The following is a 17296-nucleotide window of genomic DNA, read 5'->3' on the forward strand; positions in this document are numbered from 1 at the left end:
GAACTTGAGCCTGTGGTTGTTGCGGTCTTGGAGGCTGTGGCGTTCGTGGAGACCATGCTTCTTCTTCCCTTTCCGCCGGCGTCCTTTTTTCCCTTCGTCTGAGAATCCATTCTCAATTACTGAGAATAGATCGCTCTTAGTAACTTAAAAAGGCGTTCTAAGGTAACTGAGAACGGCGTTCTCAGTAACTGAGGACGATTCGTTCTCAATAGCTGAAAACGGTCCGTTCTCAGGCCAGTGAGAACGGTCCTTTCTCAGGTCTCAAGTCCGGTCGCTGGCGGCTATTTCCGGCGGTGGCAAGGGTTCCCGTGGCGGCACTATTGATTAAGTTTAGATAATTAATTAAAATAATTAGGTTTAATTAGATTTTTTAATTAGGTTTAATTAGTATTAAATTAGAATTAATTAGAATTAATTTTTGTTAATTAGGTCATCCACTCTACTTTTTTGTGTCAAAAGGGTGAATTTGATTCGGTTTGGTAAGCTGTGGGATTAATTGATCCGATTTTGCTAAGTTGCGGGTCTGTTTGATCCTGTTTCGTCCAAAATGACTCATTTGATATTTCGTGCCAAGTTGAGAGGGTGAATTAATCCTTTGTTCCCTTGTTGATATATATAGACTTAGGATCGTTCCTTGGGAGTTGAAGAAGAATTCAAAAGTGAGGTGGCCGAACGTTTCCTAGAATCCGCTGCTACATGGGTAAGGGCCAAAGGAGGAAGCGACACAGAAGAGGATACTGGAAGATGCGGCAAGGAAGAAACAGAGAACAAATGATCATTTTACCCCCTCAACTTGGCATAAAGTATTAAAAAAATCCAAAATCGGAAAGAATCACTTTAACCTTAAACTTGACAAAATTGGTACAAAATCCCCTCCTCACTCTTACCTAAGAGACTCGGACACTCTCCGGTTTTGATGGCTGTTTTTTTTCCTAGGTAGTTTTTGATGGCAAAAGGTTTAAAATGGTCCTAATTTTTTAACATTTTAAATTAATACCTAATAATTTAAAAAAAAAATCCCCTTAATTTGAAACTTTATAAAACAAATTAACCCCCCAATTTTGAATTTTTAACAAAATAATAATAAATATTTTTATTTAATTTATATAAATAACAATAATTTTATAAAATTTAAAACCGTAAAAACAATACCCTTTATACACGACAAAATGATTTACCCCCTCGAAACGAAAAATCAACCCCCTCGGAATAGACTCTTTGGGTCTGTTCATCTTCTTCGAAAAAAGATGAACAGACCCACTGGGTCAGTTCCTTACGAAATTGATGAACCGACCCAGGGTCCGTTCATCACTTTCACTAAGGTTTAAAATGGTTTAGGTTTTATCATTAATGTTTAAAATGGTTTTAATAGAGGTTTTTTTTCTAGAAAGTTTTTGATGGCAAAAGGTTTAAAATGGTCCTAATTTTTTTTTAACATTTTAAATTAATATCTAATAATTTATAATAAAAAAAATTAATCCCTTTAATTTAAAACTTTATATAACAAATTAACCCCCCAATATTGAATTTTTAACAAAAAAGGTTAAATACTCTTATTTAATTTATATAAATATCAATTATTTTATAAAATCAAAAACTATATAAAAAATACTCTTTATACACGATAAAACGATTTACCCCCTCAGAATAGACTCGTGGGTCTGCTCATCTTCTTCGAAAAAATGAACAGACCCACGGGTCTGTTCATCATTTTCTTGATGAACAGATCTAGATAGGTAATGTCAATTTGGTGAGCTCCTTGCCAAAACGAGGAGCAAATCTGCTTCTTGCCAACACGAGGAGGGAATATGCTCCTCGTTTTGGCGAGGAGCGATTTGCTCCTCAAGCAAGGAGCAGATCTGCTCCTCGCCAAAACAATTGAAAAAATTTGGAAAAATATTTAAAATGACTCCTAGATTAATTAGAGTTTAATTATGATTAATTAGAGTTTAATTATGATTAATTAGAATTAAATATGATTAATTAGATTAAATTATTATTAATTATAAATCCACTCTCCAATTAAGGTGTCACGTCAGCGCAGGGGGGTTTTGAGCCAGTTTTTTCAAGTTAAGTGTAAAAGTGATCTGATTTTTCAGATTTGAACTTTTTTGATACTTTGTGCCAAGTTGAGAGGGTAAAATCATCCTTTGTTCATTCTCACGAAGATCAACCTTTTGAGAGTCGTTGGTACCCTTAAGAGAAAAGAAATATCTTCCCCCTGCTTGAAAGGCAGTTCCTGAATCCTCTTAGAAACCTCGAACATGACATGCCATCTAGAACTCAGAGAACATCAGTATAAAGGGCAGAGTAATCTTACGACCACCAAAGGCCTCATAAGGAGAAGCAGGACTCTGACAACCAAGAAACATGGACATAGATCGATGGACGTGAACAGCATTTAGCGGAGTAGTCTTAGGGAGGATAAAACAGTCCTTATCCATAGCACTCCCCTTATTGATATAAATAGACTTAGGAATGTACTTCCTGGAACGTTGCTAGGGAGTTGAAGAAGAATCCGGAAGTGAGGTGGCAGACATTTACTAGAATCCACTACCAGAGGAGTAAGGGCCAAAGGAGGAAGCGACACAGAAGAGGATACCGAAAGATGAGGCAAGGAAGAAACAAAGGTGGTAGAGACGGCCGCCGAATCAATAGCTATAGAGAAAAACTTGCTAACATTATTACTAGAGGACAATACAGAAAAAAGAGAAGTAAAGAAGAGGAAGCAGTGGAAGTGGAAAACTTGTCAGTACCCCGAGGGCTAACATCCTCGTTGTTTGAGATAAGGGACAGCAAGGGGGTCGAAGGACGATCTATTATGGGCAAAGCCATTACTGTAACCTCCTCATTACAAAGCAAACCATTCACCGAGGGGGTCGAAGATATTTTTTTCCACTTTTGTGAAAGAAGGTTTGGAGAAAGAAAGACTAGAAAAAAGAGAGGATGAAAGCTTCAGACATATCTTGAAAATGAAAGGAAAAAAACTGAAAGAGGCAAAGAGAAAAAAAGTGACAAGAGAAAAAAAATATATTTATAAAGAAAAGGAGAGAGGATGAGTTGGGAAATCCAAAGGACAAGACCACACAAAATTCCAAGAATTTTGAAACCAAAAACATCATCATTTACTGCGGCATGATATAAAAAAACAGCGGAAGATGAGGCGACGTGGTAAGTAACTATCAAAAATAAAGAGACAGTAATAGTAGGAACACAGCATCCGAGGAGCATCAAACAAAACATAATAAAAATTGTTGGATAACACTACGAATAAAGTATTAATACCACCATAAGGAAAAGAAGAAGGAGTGCTAGAAAAAAGACAAAGACAAACATAACAACAAAGCAAAATAATTCTCTTTTGATCTTTGAAGTAACTTCAGAGTTTGAGAAAAACCTAATCTAGAGCCACCTTCAAAATCAAAAGGATCATTATCAAACAATGAGCGCCAAGGGAAAATAAAAAAGAATAGGTTTCTTCGAACCTTGGAAGTGACTTTAGGGTTTAGGAAACTCCCCTAAACCCGTAAGTACTTCTAACATTTGAAAAAACTACGAATTCGAAGTTGGAAACACTACATCTACCTTACATCACCCAACTGAATCGAGCTAGAGAATAGAGATGAATATCGCGTTGATACTGACATTTTTTTGGGGGGGGGTGAGGATTAATGATGGAATTCCACAACATCCCAGGAAAAGGAAAGAGACACAAAGAGACCTATAAAAGAGGTAACAGTACCATTTTATCGCAAGCATTATAATCCATTTTGCTTGTCTAAAATACCATAATTACCCTTACTAACTTAGGCATCGGAGCGAACTTGGGGCCCGAAGCCTAAGTTCATCTTCCCTATATCCACCTTATGCAGGTCATCCAGATTCTTTTGAGACCACCAAAAGACGGATACCTGCCATCACATTTTTAGATCCATCAGCAATAAAAGCATATGTTTTCTTCTCTACCAGACCTTGATTATGGGCCCTTTAGCAATAAAAGGCCTATAAGGCGACTAGTGTAAAGGCAAATCATCAAAAGCAGAAGAATGACTGACACAAAGATAACTGACCATTAAGTTCTTTAAAGAAGAGGTAACAATAATCACCAGTTTGTTAGGTTGTTCCTTACGAAGTTTAAAGTGAGAGAAGTCATAGATTAGGATAACTGAGAGGCATTGTATTCAATATTAGACATATCATCAATAAAAGGGATCTAATGGAAGACGAACGATGGACTGAAAATATTCATATAAAATACAAAATAAAAGAGGCGCTCGGGAGATACATTATCTTGGAGCTTATGGCATGAACGAGAAAAGATAATCACGCAAAATCTTAAATCCAATTGGCTAGTGGGCTAAATGGGCCAAGGTAATGGAGCTTAAAGTAGTTTCCATCTTAATCTTTCTAACCCTATCATTTTTACAGTATTTGGTTTGATTCAAAAAGGTTGCCTCTAAGTCAAAATCGTCATCTCCAAAAACATCCAAGTTTTGGGAATTCTCACCCGATATGATCTAAAAACTACAAATTCAAAAACAACAAACCTTGATATACAAATTAGCTGATAAAGAAGTTAAGAAAAATAGAAATAGCCGAGAAAAAATCCAACAGTCGTGTAGTTAGTCGTACTGTAATTTTGACTAGAATTGAAGTTAAGAAATAAATAAGACATGTAAGCCAAAGAAGAAAAAGAAACCGCCAAAAAATTCCTAGCTCGAAAAACACAAAAGATGTCATTTATACCCCATGTCAAACAATGCATTGGGGAAGTCCAAAACAATATACGCATTGCCACAACTAATAAACATAAAATCAAGCATATATACAAACCACGAAATAAGAGGAAACTCGGACATCAATATCCGACATAACATAGGAGGGACTAGTGGTAACATGGTACAGTAGGAACAACTGTAAAGCATAAACAAAGTGCAAACAACATGTTCATGTAGGAGAAGTCCACCAGAAAGTGATGAGATATAAATTACCAAACATATATGTAAATCAAAAGGTTTTGAGATATAAATTATTAAATATACACAAAACTAAGAAAGTGTTGAGAAATAAACACAATTATTAAATAAGCACTCAAGTTTAACGACATAACCAAGGGCACACAATTAAAATCACTTGACGGCAAAGATAACCCAACTGACCAAGATGTAACTCAAGAAGTACATAAGGGACCATATGAATCTTCTAAAATAGGAGAATGTCTAACATAGTAGAACGTTTCCCCTGCACCCAATGGCTCCTAACACATTCTTCTAAAAGGAAAAATAAAATTTGTTCATTTGATCGTCTCCCTAACTGATCTGAACCCATCACCAACTCTCTATATATACACACTTTCAGGTAAAACCGTAGTTGATACTCTTTTTTTACATTTTCTATTTCACTTCTATTATCTCTTCTTTCTATAATACCCCGTATTTTTATGGTTATTAAGTGATGCAACATATCCTAAATTTTGATAATTAAAATCAAGGAGGTCGAGAATAAATTAAAAAATTTGGATTTAGACCAAGGAGAGTCTATTTTTATTATAGTGAATTGATAAGTTAAATTAGAAATTTAACTTGGTTAAGAGAGGGATTAACGGACGAAAGAAAAATTGAGGTTAAGAAATATTAAAATAAATAAAATAAGGGTTCCAAGATAAATTTTATTATGCCAAAGTCCGATAATTATTATTAAGAAATTATCGTCAAAGTTTCGTTTAATTACGAGATTAATTTGGATTAAATTGGATGTTAATTCTTGGTGTGAGTTTAATGGTAAGTTTTGAAGGATTTGCATGTAACTTTGACCCACAAAGTGTTGCCTATAAATACCCACTCACATCTTCATTTTCTAAAATAGAAAAAACTCAAACCCTAAGCTACCCAAACCTCCATTACCGCACCCACCATCTTCATCACCATTAATCTCTCATTTTCCCTTCACCAACTTGGACGGTGGAGCTCAGTTCTTCCATTTACAACAATCGTTTTTGATAATTCAAGCTGGGTTGGAGAGCTAACTCATAAACGCTCAAGGTATAATTTTCAAATCTAATTTTGGTTAAGTTTTTGGATGGTTTTGTTAAGTTTTGGTGTGATGTATAAATTGTTTGGCATGTGGTTAGGAGCTGAGTTTAAGCGTTGTTTGGTAGTCGTTTTGAGCGTTTTTATTGTCGGAAATTGAGCGTTTGGCGTGTGTGCGTGTCAAACTAAACCCCAACCATCTCGGTTTTGCTCCAAGGAGCAGAACCTGCTCTGTACAACGAGCAGAAACCTTCTCGCTGATCAGCAAGCAGGGGCTGTTTTAGGACTGCTTGTGCAACCCTAAAACTACTCAGGGAAGGCAGTTTGGGTGTGTTTTTGACACCCTACGCGTATCGGATGAAGTTCGAACCTGCATGAAAATTGTAGATGGTGTTGCGGACTATAAGAATATTGAATTTATTTAGTAATTGGACTATTTTAAATGAGCGTTTGATAGCCCGGAATTGGCTAGAAAACCAGTTTTGAAAAAGTTGAGTTTAACTAGGAATTTTATTAGCTCGATAATTTATCGGTTATTCGGATAACGTTTTGAGTTGAGATTAATTATAATTATAGGAAAAGTGATTTAATAAATTAATTATCGTTTTAGCCCGATAATTAATTTGTTTTAGCTAATTTAGATATTTAATTAAATAACATTCGAAATAATGTTATTTAACAAACAAAAATTAGTAAGTTAAAGGTTATCGATTTAATATCAAGGTGAGTATGAGGCGAGTACGACGCGATATAATTTAATTTATTTGTTATGTGTTTTGTGGGTAGAATGGCGCTAGAGTAGAATCTGTTTTAATTGCGTTTTGTTATTGTTTTCGATCTAGATTTGACGAGACAACTACTGGTGGAACCCAAAGTTCATAGAGTAGTACAGAGTTGCTTTACGTATTTGGTTTTGGATAGCAAGTCGTGAGTTTGCTATTTACTTTGCGTATTGTATTTATAACTTGATTCAGTGTGTTTCTAGTATGATCGAGTTGGATGCATTGCATACAATTTGGTTTTGCTACGATGTTTGGTATATAATAGTTGTTGGTAAAATGTGATGTTTGGTTGAGCGATCCGAAGAAATGAGCTACCAATTGGGCGTCAATAGGACTGTGTAATCACCAATGTTGTTAAGAGTCTAGATGTTTATACTTAGAAATGTTTGATATGAGCTCATTATATGTTTGATTATGTTTAGGAATGGAAAGGAGGATTACGTTTGGTAGATACGAGGTTAACTCGGTGGAACTATCTTCGAGCCTGTATCTAGTGAGTTAACTCGGTTGAACTATCTCAGGACTCACACCTTGGGTATAAGAAGTGACATGAGTTAACTCAATGAAACTATCTCAGGACTATGTCACATGGTAACGGTTAACTCGGTTGAACTATCTCGGGACCTTACCACTTGGATTGATTTAATTGATACATTTTGATAAAGATTTAGACTTTGGGATGGTACAATGAGTTTAAGATTAGGGTTGCGATCGGATCGGATTGTCGGATTGCTTTGATGTGTGTTTCGGATTGGATATTAGTTTGTGTTCTGTTTATGCAAATTATATTTACAATACCTTGTGTAAATACAAACTCACTCAGTGTCGATTGACCTCCCCACAGTGCTTCCATCTTCAGGTTTGATTAGGTCTTACATGGTCGAACTTCTATTTTATATTTTAGAAGTCTCAGTGTAAAGCATTCATGGAAGTCTTTGTTCCTCGCTAGATCTGCAGTAGTTGTCAGTAGTAGACCTACTTTGTTGTAAAGGTCTAGATGTTTGTATACTTTGATAAATTGTTTATTTAAATAAAGTTTTGATTGCGCCTTATAACCGTTGTTTGTTTGGCATTCAATGTGATTTGAACTAGTGTATATGATAATTTTGCTTTAGTTGAAACAGGGCAATGTGGGATATGTAAAGTTATTTTGTAAGACCCTGATTTCTATGTTTTGTGGAACGATTTTTAAAAAGTGGTTTCAACATTTTCAATCTATTGTTTAAGGAAATTTCCTGAAAATGTTTTATATTTGATTTTGTGAACGGTTTTGCATAAAGTTTTTTGAGCTTTTTATGTGAAATACGATATTTGGAGGCCCATTTACTTTTGCACCATGCGGTCCATATCTTTATTTTGGGCACCTGATTTTATTAATATTATATCTTATTTTTTTGAAATCTTTTCTTTTTTACGGATATTTTCTATTTTACTTGTTCTTGGCGGTTTCTTCCCTCTTCTTCCTCAAGACTTTTGCTCCACGTTCTTGCGGTTACTCCATTATTCCTTTTTCTTCTCGTTTTTTTTAGAATCATCTCCACGACTGCTCCCTATTTACATTGAGATGTGCAGTTCTTCAATCTGTAAGTTTTTTTTGATAAAAATTAATTATCGTCGTTTTTCTTAGTTATAGGTACATGCAATTTGATTTTATCATCTGAAATTTGATTCTTTATATGATTTTGTATCAATTTTAATTGTTTTTTTGTTTATTTAGGGTAATTTATTTTCTAGGGTTTGTAATTTATGTAATTGAATTTTTTTTAGGTTTTGTTCTTCATTCGTTTTTAAATAGTTATGTATAATGTTATTCAGTGCTTATTTTTTATGTAGATCTTGTTTTTATGTTGCATTTTTAAGTTTTATTTGTATATAGATCGTAAACTATTTTTATATTTTTGAATTTTACTAGTTTCAGTTTTAAATTATTAGATCTTACTACTTTGTTGTTATTTGTTTATATATGATTATTAAGTTTTTTTTTTTTTTATCTGTTTTGTGTTTAGCTGTTCAATCTAGTTAGATTTCTGTTTTTTTTGTTGATTTATCATGTTTGTTGATTTTTTTTTAAATTTACATCTGTTTCTTTCATTGATCATGTTTGTTTGTTGCTCTTTTTATTTGTTGATTTATTTATGTTATGTAATTTTTTTTTTTGTGTTTTGCATTCACAGGTTCTGTATATTTTATTTGTTAATGAGGAAGAAATCTTTTGGTCATAAACCGGATAGAAATCAATCTTCCGTCGATACACGCTCCGATATGTCAAACACAGATATTGTCGGTGATGAGACTAGTCCAGGCAGATTGATGACTCACCTGCTGTTGAGACTACTGATGTCATGGAGTCTTCCGAGTTGCATGAAACCGCTTTAAATAAGGGAGATGACGCTGCACAACAAAATATTCCCGTTGAACAAGAGGACTCTGTCTTGCAGCTTGTTATCCCAGAAATGCGAGATGAAGCATTGGATGTTGCTGCTAAACCGCCACGAGCAAAATATACAAAATTGACGATTATTCAAAATCGGTTCAAAAATGTATCTCCCGCTGTTGATCAGGACATAATAGCACCAGAAACTGTTGTAACTGAATCACAACAGTCGGATCAAGAATTATCCAAACCAGCTTCTCGATATTCGAAGCGTTTGAAGAATACTGGAACTCCTTCTTTTCTTTCGGATATGGCGAAACTAAAGGCATCATACACTGCTAAAAAACAAGCCAAGCAAGTTTCTGACGAAACTAATGCGAAAGACAGTGTTGTTGATGAACTTGTTGTACCGGAAGTCGAAATACAGAAGAAAGTTCGAATTAATGTGAAGAGGAAAGTGACATTTGAGTCGACTGATGATGATAGTGGTGCGGATAAAACTGATAAGGTATTAAACTATGTTTATGTTAATTTTATGTTAATTTTTTTGTTTTTGTCCTGTTATTTTTATCATAAAGTTATGCATATGTTTTTTCTGCAACAATCGCCAATAAAAAAGAAAATTATCAAGTCTGTTTCTGGATTGAAGAGAAAACCTTCCACTGAAATTTGTGATGATGAAAATGTGGTAGTTGAGAAATTTACAAAGGTATGCTATTTTTTATTTTATTTATTTGCTTTCGTATTTATATTTTTTTAATTGAATGTTTTTTGTGATTTATTATTGTATCTGTGTGTGTTTGATATACTTATTTTTGGATTGATTCTTTAAAAAGGCTTGTATTTTGGTTGTTGATTTATTGTTGACTTTATGTTGTTTTAATGTTAATTTTATCAGTCTGTCAAGACTAGGACACGTTCTGGTGCCTTAAAGAACAAAACTTCTATTGAAGTATCTGATGCTAAAGAGCTTTTGGATGGTTCTCCCCTTAAGGTATGATATTTGTTATTTTTTACTTGTCTTCTTAATTATGTTTTTTTTAATTTATTGATCTTTTGTTATTTATTTTTGGGTATGTTTTTTTAGTAATGTTTGCATTTTGGTTTTTGATATTTTGTTGATTTTTGTCATTTTGTTGTTTGTTATATCAGTCTGTAAAGAGTAGGTCAAGTTCTGGTGCATCTAAGAAAAAAACTTCTATTGAAGTTTTTGAAGCTGAAAAAGTGTTGGATAATGCTTCTCTTAAGGTATTTTTTTTTATATTTATTGTTAATTTAATGTTTCATCTTTTTATGTTAATACTATTAAACAATTTTCTTTTTATTGATTATACTTTTTATTATATTATAATTTTTGTACTTAGTTTTGATTTATTTATATTTAGATACTTTATTTTCTGACTGTGGTTGTTGATATTTTGTTGATTTTGTGTTTACATGTTGTTGATTTATAAAATAATTCATAATTTTTTAACAGTTTAAATATGTGTTTATTGTTTTTATATTAACCTGTTTTTTGTTTTCATGTTTTGTAATAGATGTGGTCTCCTTGTTGGATACTTAAAGATATTCCTACGACAAGGGTCGATCATTGTATGAAGCAGCCAGTTATTGACAATTTGAAAAGCAAATTGTCGGCACATCAACAACAATTATTTAAGGATACTTGCTTTGGGTTTTTGCTGGATATGCCAAGTTTTTCTTTTCAAGGGCAAGTTATTCATTCGATGTTGGCAAGGAAGTTGATTCATCCGGAGCAAAACGAGATGTGGTTTGGTGTTTGTAATACCCCGTAAAATTTCGATATTTAATTTTATAAGTTACAAAATTTTTTCGGTTTGGTGGTTCGATTTGTGGTTTGATTTTTTGGTTCGTGTCTTAGGTTCTTTGAATTTTGGTTCAACCAGATGGTTGAACCAAGGGAATTAACCCAGGTCTCATAAGAGACCTGGGAATTAATTTTTCCCGCACAGTCTCGAACGAGACTGCAGTGTCTCGTTCGAGACCGCCTCAGCCCTCCATGGGGGCAGTTTGGTCCACCTTTTTCTAACCTAATGAGCCCGTATAAAGACCTAACTCCTACTCAAATCTGTTCTCCTCACGGCAAGTTAACCCTAGCTGCCATTCCCTTGAAATTTCGCTGAGAATTCATTCCGAAATCATCAACTAAAGTTAAGTGAAAATCATTGGTAAGTTTTTAATTCAATCTCAGATTTTGTTCAAAAACGACATCTCCGTTCATCACTGATTTCTCGTTCGTTTCTGAACCGAAATAGGTTCCGCTTCCTTCCAGAGATAGAAGGCTCACATATCTACAAATCCCAACTTTTGTTTCGAAGAACGGTACGCTATATTTCTCGTATCATTCGCCGCCGTTTTACCGATTTTAAAAAATTCTGTTTTTGAGTTCTAAATCGATCTCTCTGAAATTCAATTCGTTCCACAGCCGTTCGGAGGTCGAATTCAGTTCTGTTTGTATCCCGTGACAGTAGACTCGATTCTCTACAATTTTGCTTTTGGAATACCGTCAAACGGTACGTAATCAATTCCGTTTCAATCGCCGCAAGTTTATCGTTTTGAAAGGTTGTAAACTGTTTTCATTGACATGTTACTGCCGATGCTTGGGTTGATTTTCTGAATTGATTCCTTGTGAAAAGGATTGTGATTTGTGGTGTTCTTGATTGTAATATCTTTTATGGGTTTTAATCTCTTTAATGGTTGTTAGTCTAAGCTTTCATGAAGTATAATCCATCGTTTTCATGTTATGGTTCGTCATTCTCAGAACAACCAAGTTCAGTGATATCCTTTGTTCTTTGAAGTCGACATTGAAGGTTTTGTTCTTGCTTTTGATCTCGAAAATCATGATATAGTTGTTTGAAATTGATTGTGTTGCTAGTTTATGAGGTAGCAGTTTAATAGTTGGTTTCTTGAGTTTGATTTCATGAGAAATCGTTTCTCTGTAAGTGTTGGGATCAATTGAATGAACAATTGAAAAAGGTGATTAGGTGTTGGTGTTTAATTGGTTAGTTTGAAATTGTTTTGGTTAATGGTTTGTTTTGGTCATCAAGTTTTTGTGACTAAAATATAATGGTTCCTAAACTTATCTTTTAACTATTTGATATTGATTTTTGATTTCAAATTACGAAATTGGTTTTGACTTATTAATTAACGTTTTAAATAATATTATTATTTATAAATTGAAATATACTTCGGACATTAATATTTTAAGTTTAAATTAAATATTAATTTTATAATAGTTTATACTTAAATATTATATATTGACTATACTAAATAAGTTTTAGGGACTTTATTTAACTTGAAAGTTTGTCAAATTGATTATATTATTTTAGGCATAAAAATAATATTTGAATATTTAAAAATTAATTAATAATTATTATTAATTATTAATTAATCGATAATTTAAGATTTTGATTTAGAATGCGTTTGAGATTAAGGTCATATTTTTACTTTATTTTGTTATTTAGTTATTTGAGATATTTGCCGGTAATAATTAGTTACTTGGGTTTCAAGCTATTGAGTTCTATTTTAATGTCGATTAATATTTTATTAAATATTAAATTATAAACTGTGGTTTATAACTCTGGTTTTATGGTTGGGTCGGGTTAGACTTGGGTCGCCCGACATGTGGGTTTAGCTTGGTAGTTTTTGAAAAACTCGGCTAACCCACTATTTGAGGAATTGATTTTATTTATCAATTAAATATTATTTTAATAATATTTTCGGATTGAATTTAAATACGAACTCAATAGTCTTGAATTAATTACGGCATTACATTTTATTTGAGGATTGTGTTTCTCTGTGATTTATCTGGTTATTTAATTGCGCTAGTCCTACGTGGTGTCTAGTGATCTTAGAGTTAGGGGTCAACGGATTTTAACCTATTTATTATTTTAGACCCGTCGACTGCTCGTGCTTCGGAGTCTACGCAGGGTTAGCTGTTTGCCAAGATCACGTGGATAAGCAAGCAGTGAGTTTGTAGTGCTATTTACCGCTTTATTAAGTACCGCAATTTATTTTAATATTATAAATGTTTGCGAACTGTTTTTACGGATTATGGAACTGGATTGAAACGAGCTACTCGATAGGCTTGTATCGAGACTGTGTGCACCGGTAAGTACTCTGGGAAACGGCAGACTAAAGTCTTGCTCACGCTGGTATATTTATTTGACGAGGATTTGTTCCCGTCCACTCTGGGTTTATCGGTATGCTATGTCATACTTACGCTGGGATCATTTCAATACTGTTTTTCCATAATCATATTATATTAGTATAAAAATGTTTTGATTTAAGGGTTTTAAACTTAATAAATGTAAATAGTATTGCGAACTCATCTCAGTATATCTGACCCCGTTGTTTTCCCAAATTTTCCAGGTTTATGATTTGAAAGCTGGTCCACTCCGATTCTTTTGATTCCTCGGAGGTTTTTATGTTATTAAACTAGTTTCTATTTTTCGAACTCTTAGACCGTAGTAGAACTAGTTATTTATTTCATTGGATTATTATACTTTGGGATTATCGATTTGCTCGATTATTTATTGGCATGTTCACTCCAGATTATTTATTTTTATATATAAGGCATGCTGTTAAACTTTCCAGATATTTAAGTTATTTATATTGTTTATTGTTTTTCCGCAAGGCTTGCTACGGGTTTTGGTACGACCATACCCATACCCTAGCGCCGGTCACGATCCACGAAATTGGGTCGTGACAGTGTTGGTGATTTAAGAATCAGGTTTAGTATAGAGGAATTTGCTGTTCTAACTGGATTGAATTGTATCGGTGAAATTCAAAAGCTTGGCTTTGAGAAAAGAAGTGGATCACTCTCCGATAAGTATTTTGCTGGTTTGCCGAAGGTTAATAGACAGTCTGTGACAGAGTGTTTTTTGTCAAAGAGATGGGATTGTGATGAAGACGCGGTAAAGATTGCTTTTTTGTATGTCTTGGAGCTTTACTTTTTATCCGCTCTTGATTTGAATTTTGTTGAGAAGCACCATTTGGACGTTATTGATTTAGGGGACTTTAATTCTTACCCGTGGGGTAAAGAAATTTTTTTAAATACTCTTAAGTGTTTTCAGCGTAAGAATATGTACAGTAAGTCAAAAAATGGTTTTGGCTTTTACAGATTAATTGGTTTTCCTATTATCTTACAGTATTTGTTTTACGAGTCTTTTCCTACCTCGGATGGTAATATATGTATGCTAGAAGGTAATAAGGTGCCAAGAATGCTGAATTGGAGTTCGAGCACACCTCCTTATTTGACTGATTTGGAGAGCGACTTTTTTAATCTTGGTTCAAAGGTATTTATTTTTATTTTATTTTTATTTTATTATTTTTCTAGTTTTGTCTTAATCATTTGTTGATTATTTTTTATGTCTTAAAATATAGCTTATGTTTACAAGAATTGCTCCTACTGCTGATGAGAAGAGTATTTTAATGTTGGGAGGTTTTTTTGGTTCTGGGAAAAAGAAGGTTGGGACCCAAAGAAGTCGAAGTGTAGACGAAGAAGATCTTTCTGCTGTTAATATGACACTGTTTGTGGGTCAACAATGGGTAAACAACAAATCGACAGCTTATCAAAGAGGGTTGGAAACCCGGAAAAGCAGCTTAGAACTGTAATATCAGATCAGTCTGCTATCAAGAATGATTTGAAATGTTATCATGATGATCTGAAGAAGGATATTTCAGAAGTTGGAGCTATTTTGAATGGTTTTGTTATCAAAATGAACCGTTTTTTGAGAAGTCGGAAGATATTGTGGTTCAATTTTAAACTTATCTTATTATTTTTATATATTTTGTCATAATTGTGAAAAGTTAGAATATTTTATTCTTACATTTTTCTATTTTGTAGCATGGTGATGATGAAGGCAATGAAGGCGGTCAGTTAGATGATTTATCTACAAGTAAAGATGGTAATAAAGAATGTGATGCGAAGAACGAGAAACTTGAACATGATTCTGCTACGGAGAATGAGCATGACAAAAAAATAGACGACGTGCAAGCTGAAAAACTTGAACATGATTTTGCTCCAGAGAATCAAAATGACAAAGAACTAGACAAAGTGTCAGCTGAAAATGATTTACTTGATGGTCAACAATGTGACATCAATATTATTGAGGTATTTGTTTTTTCTTATTTAAAGTTTACTAGCATTTTTTGTTACTAATAATTCTTTTTAATTTTTTCATGAAGGCACAAATTGATTCAGATATAGTATTCACTGATTCTGAGATTGCTAGGCTAGACGAGACAATTGCTAATCATTTTAAGAGCTTTGATTCTGATTTTGGAAGTAAAGATGTAAGTTTGTTGCTTTTTTTTATATTTGTTTTTTCTTTTGTTATTTTATTCATTATCTGTTTTTGATACAGGAATTGAAATCAAGCGAAGGAGTCCTTCAATCTAGTAATGTTTCTATATTTTTATTTGTTGATGAATTGAAAAGTTTATTTGCTATTAAATTTTTCTTGTTAAATTTGTTATTTTTTATTGTCTGTCAACACAAAATCAACATCTTGTCAACCTATATTATATTTAGTATTCTCAGTATCCATGTCAATGTAATTTTGTAATTAAACTATTATTATTTATATATAGAATTTATAACTTTTAACTTATTTATATTTTATAGTTATATTCTATATGTTTTTTTAACAATAAATTTTTAATTTTTGTTGACTTTTTTTTAATTAGATGCAGTTGGAACTGAAATGTCATTCGATAATGTTCCTTGTCCCTTCATCAATACTATTTATACTAAGGTTGATGCCTATAGAGATGCTGACATTTTTTCATGGATTGATCGAGGGTGGAATGCTGTCAATCGGTAATTTAATGTTATTATTGTTTATTTATGTTTTATTTATGCATCTCTATTTTTTAACTTTTATATGTTTTTTTTTAGTTGTTTTGCTGGTAGATCAGGTGTTGTCAATCCTCCGCTTGATCTTGGGTGTGATTTACTGTCAAAAAAGAGTTTTTTTCATACTTTGAATTATGTTGGTGGCGAACTTTCTACCAATGTAAGTCTAGCATACTTTTTTCTTTATTTTATTTTATATTTGTTTAGCTTTTATCTTCCTTTGTAGTTTGTTGATTTTTTTTCTTTTTTGCAACAGCATATCGACATCATCTTTTATTACTTGAGAAAGAAGCGTCAATTGCTGAATATTACTAAGTCAAACTTCTCAACCACTGATACCATCTTCAGTCAGGTTTTACATGCAGAATATCATTCTTTTTTGACATCTGGGTTGGCTGAAATTAAAGTTTGTGCTGGAAATACTATTCTGGAATACTATTTGGGTAAAGGATGCAGATATGGTAAGACTTTAGTGGATGACCTTCTTTTCCCTGTGATTGTTTTGGATCCAAACCATTGGATTCTCGCGCGGGTTAATTTTGAAGAGTGTAAGGTCTATGTTTACAATTCCATGAGGGATGAGACGATGGATGCGACTGTGGCAAGTTATATGAAGTGTTTTAGTGACTATCTTCCAAAGTATTTGAAAAAGTTTGATTTTTATTCGATGAGGAATAGTCAGGCATCATTTGCTCTGTGTTCTAGTTTTGACAGCAGATACAATCCATTTACTGTTGTAAATGTTGCTGATTTGCCAATTCAAAGCAATAGGTCAGTTTTTATTTTTATTTTTGTTTTTACTATGTTTATATTTCATAATTATATTTCTGTTTTTTAGCTTTTATATTCTTTAATATTGCAGTGATTGTGGAGCATTTGTCTGTTTATTTGCGGAGTATTTCATTGATTCGAAGCCTATTCCCCCAACATTTTCTGGACATAAAATGGAATTGTACCGTAACTGGCTTACTCAAGATTTGGTTAAATATGGGAGGTGGAAGATTGAAAAGGGGTATTCAAGTAATGCTGAAGGAACTGTCAAACTTCGACGAGAATTGAGGAAGAAGAAAACCTAAAATAGTTTTTTATAATGTTTGAACTGATGTGTTGTTTTTATGTTTAGTATTTTTTTTTTATTTTTAGGATGGTTTTAATTTGTATTAGACCTACTTATGTTGTTCCTTTATATTGTTTTAAGTACATGACCCTTATAATTACTTTATAAAAATTA

At 33.0% G+C, this 17296-nt stretch overlaps 1 protein-coding gene across 1 annotated transcript; it reads left to right on the forward strand.

The window, feature by feature from the left end:
* The first annotated feature begins 16026 nt into the window (after window positions 1–16026).
* On the forward strand, window positions 16027–17268 carry LOC126672573 (uncharacterized). The gene is made up of 3 exons (XM_056105328.1): window positions 16027–16225; window positions 16322–16836; window positions 16928–17268. The coding sequence occupies exons 1-3, from the start codon at window positions 16094–16096 to the stop codon at window positions 17139–17141; spliced, it is 861 nt and encodes a 286-aa protein (XP_055961303.1). The 5' UTR covers window positions 16027–16093; the 3' UTR covers window positions 17142–17268.
* The last annotated feature ends 28 nt before the right edge of the window (window positions 17269–17296 follow it).

This window comes from Mercurialis annua, linkage group LG3, assembly GCF_937616625.2.
Source record: "Mercurialis annua linkage group LG3, ddMerAnnu1.2, whole genome shotgun sequence".
NCBI lineage: Eukaryota > Viridiplantae > Streptophyta > Magnoliopsida > Malpighiales > Euphorbiaceae > Mercurialis > Mercurialis annua.

What these genes read in the sequence shown, in the direction of transcription:
- LOC126672573 (XM_056105328.1), top strand. Translation starts at nt 16,094, where the DNA reads ATGTTTTTTTTTAGTTGTTTTGCTGGTAGATCAGGTGTTGTCAATCCT. An exon ending in GTGGCGAACTTTCTACCAAT is followed by an intron (nt 16,226 to 16,321) that starts GTAAGTCTAGCA and finishes TTTTTGCAACAG; the next exon opens with CATATCGACATCATCTTTTA. An exon ending in TTGCCAATTCAAAGCAATAG is followed by an intron (nt 16,837 to 16,927) that starts GTCAGTTTTTAT and finishes TTAATATTGCAG; the next exon opens with TGATTGTGGAGCATTTGTCT.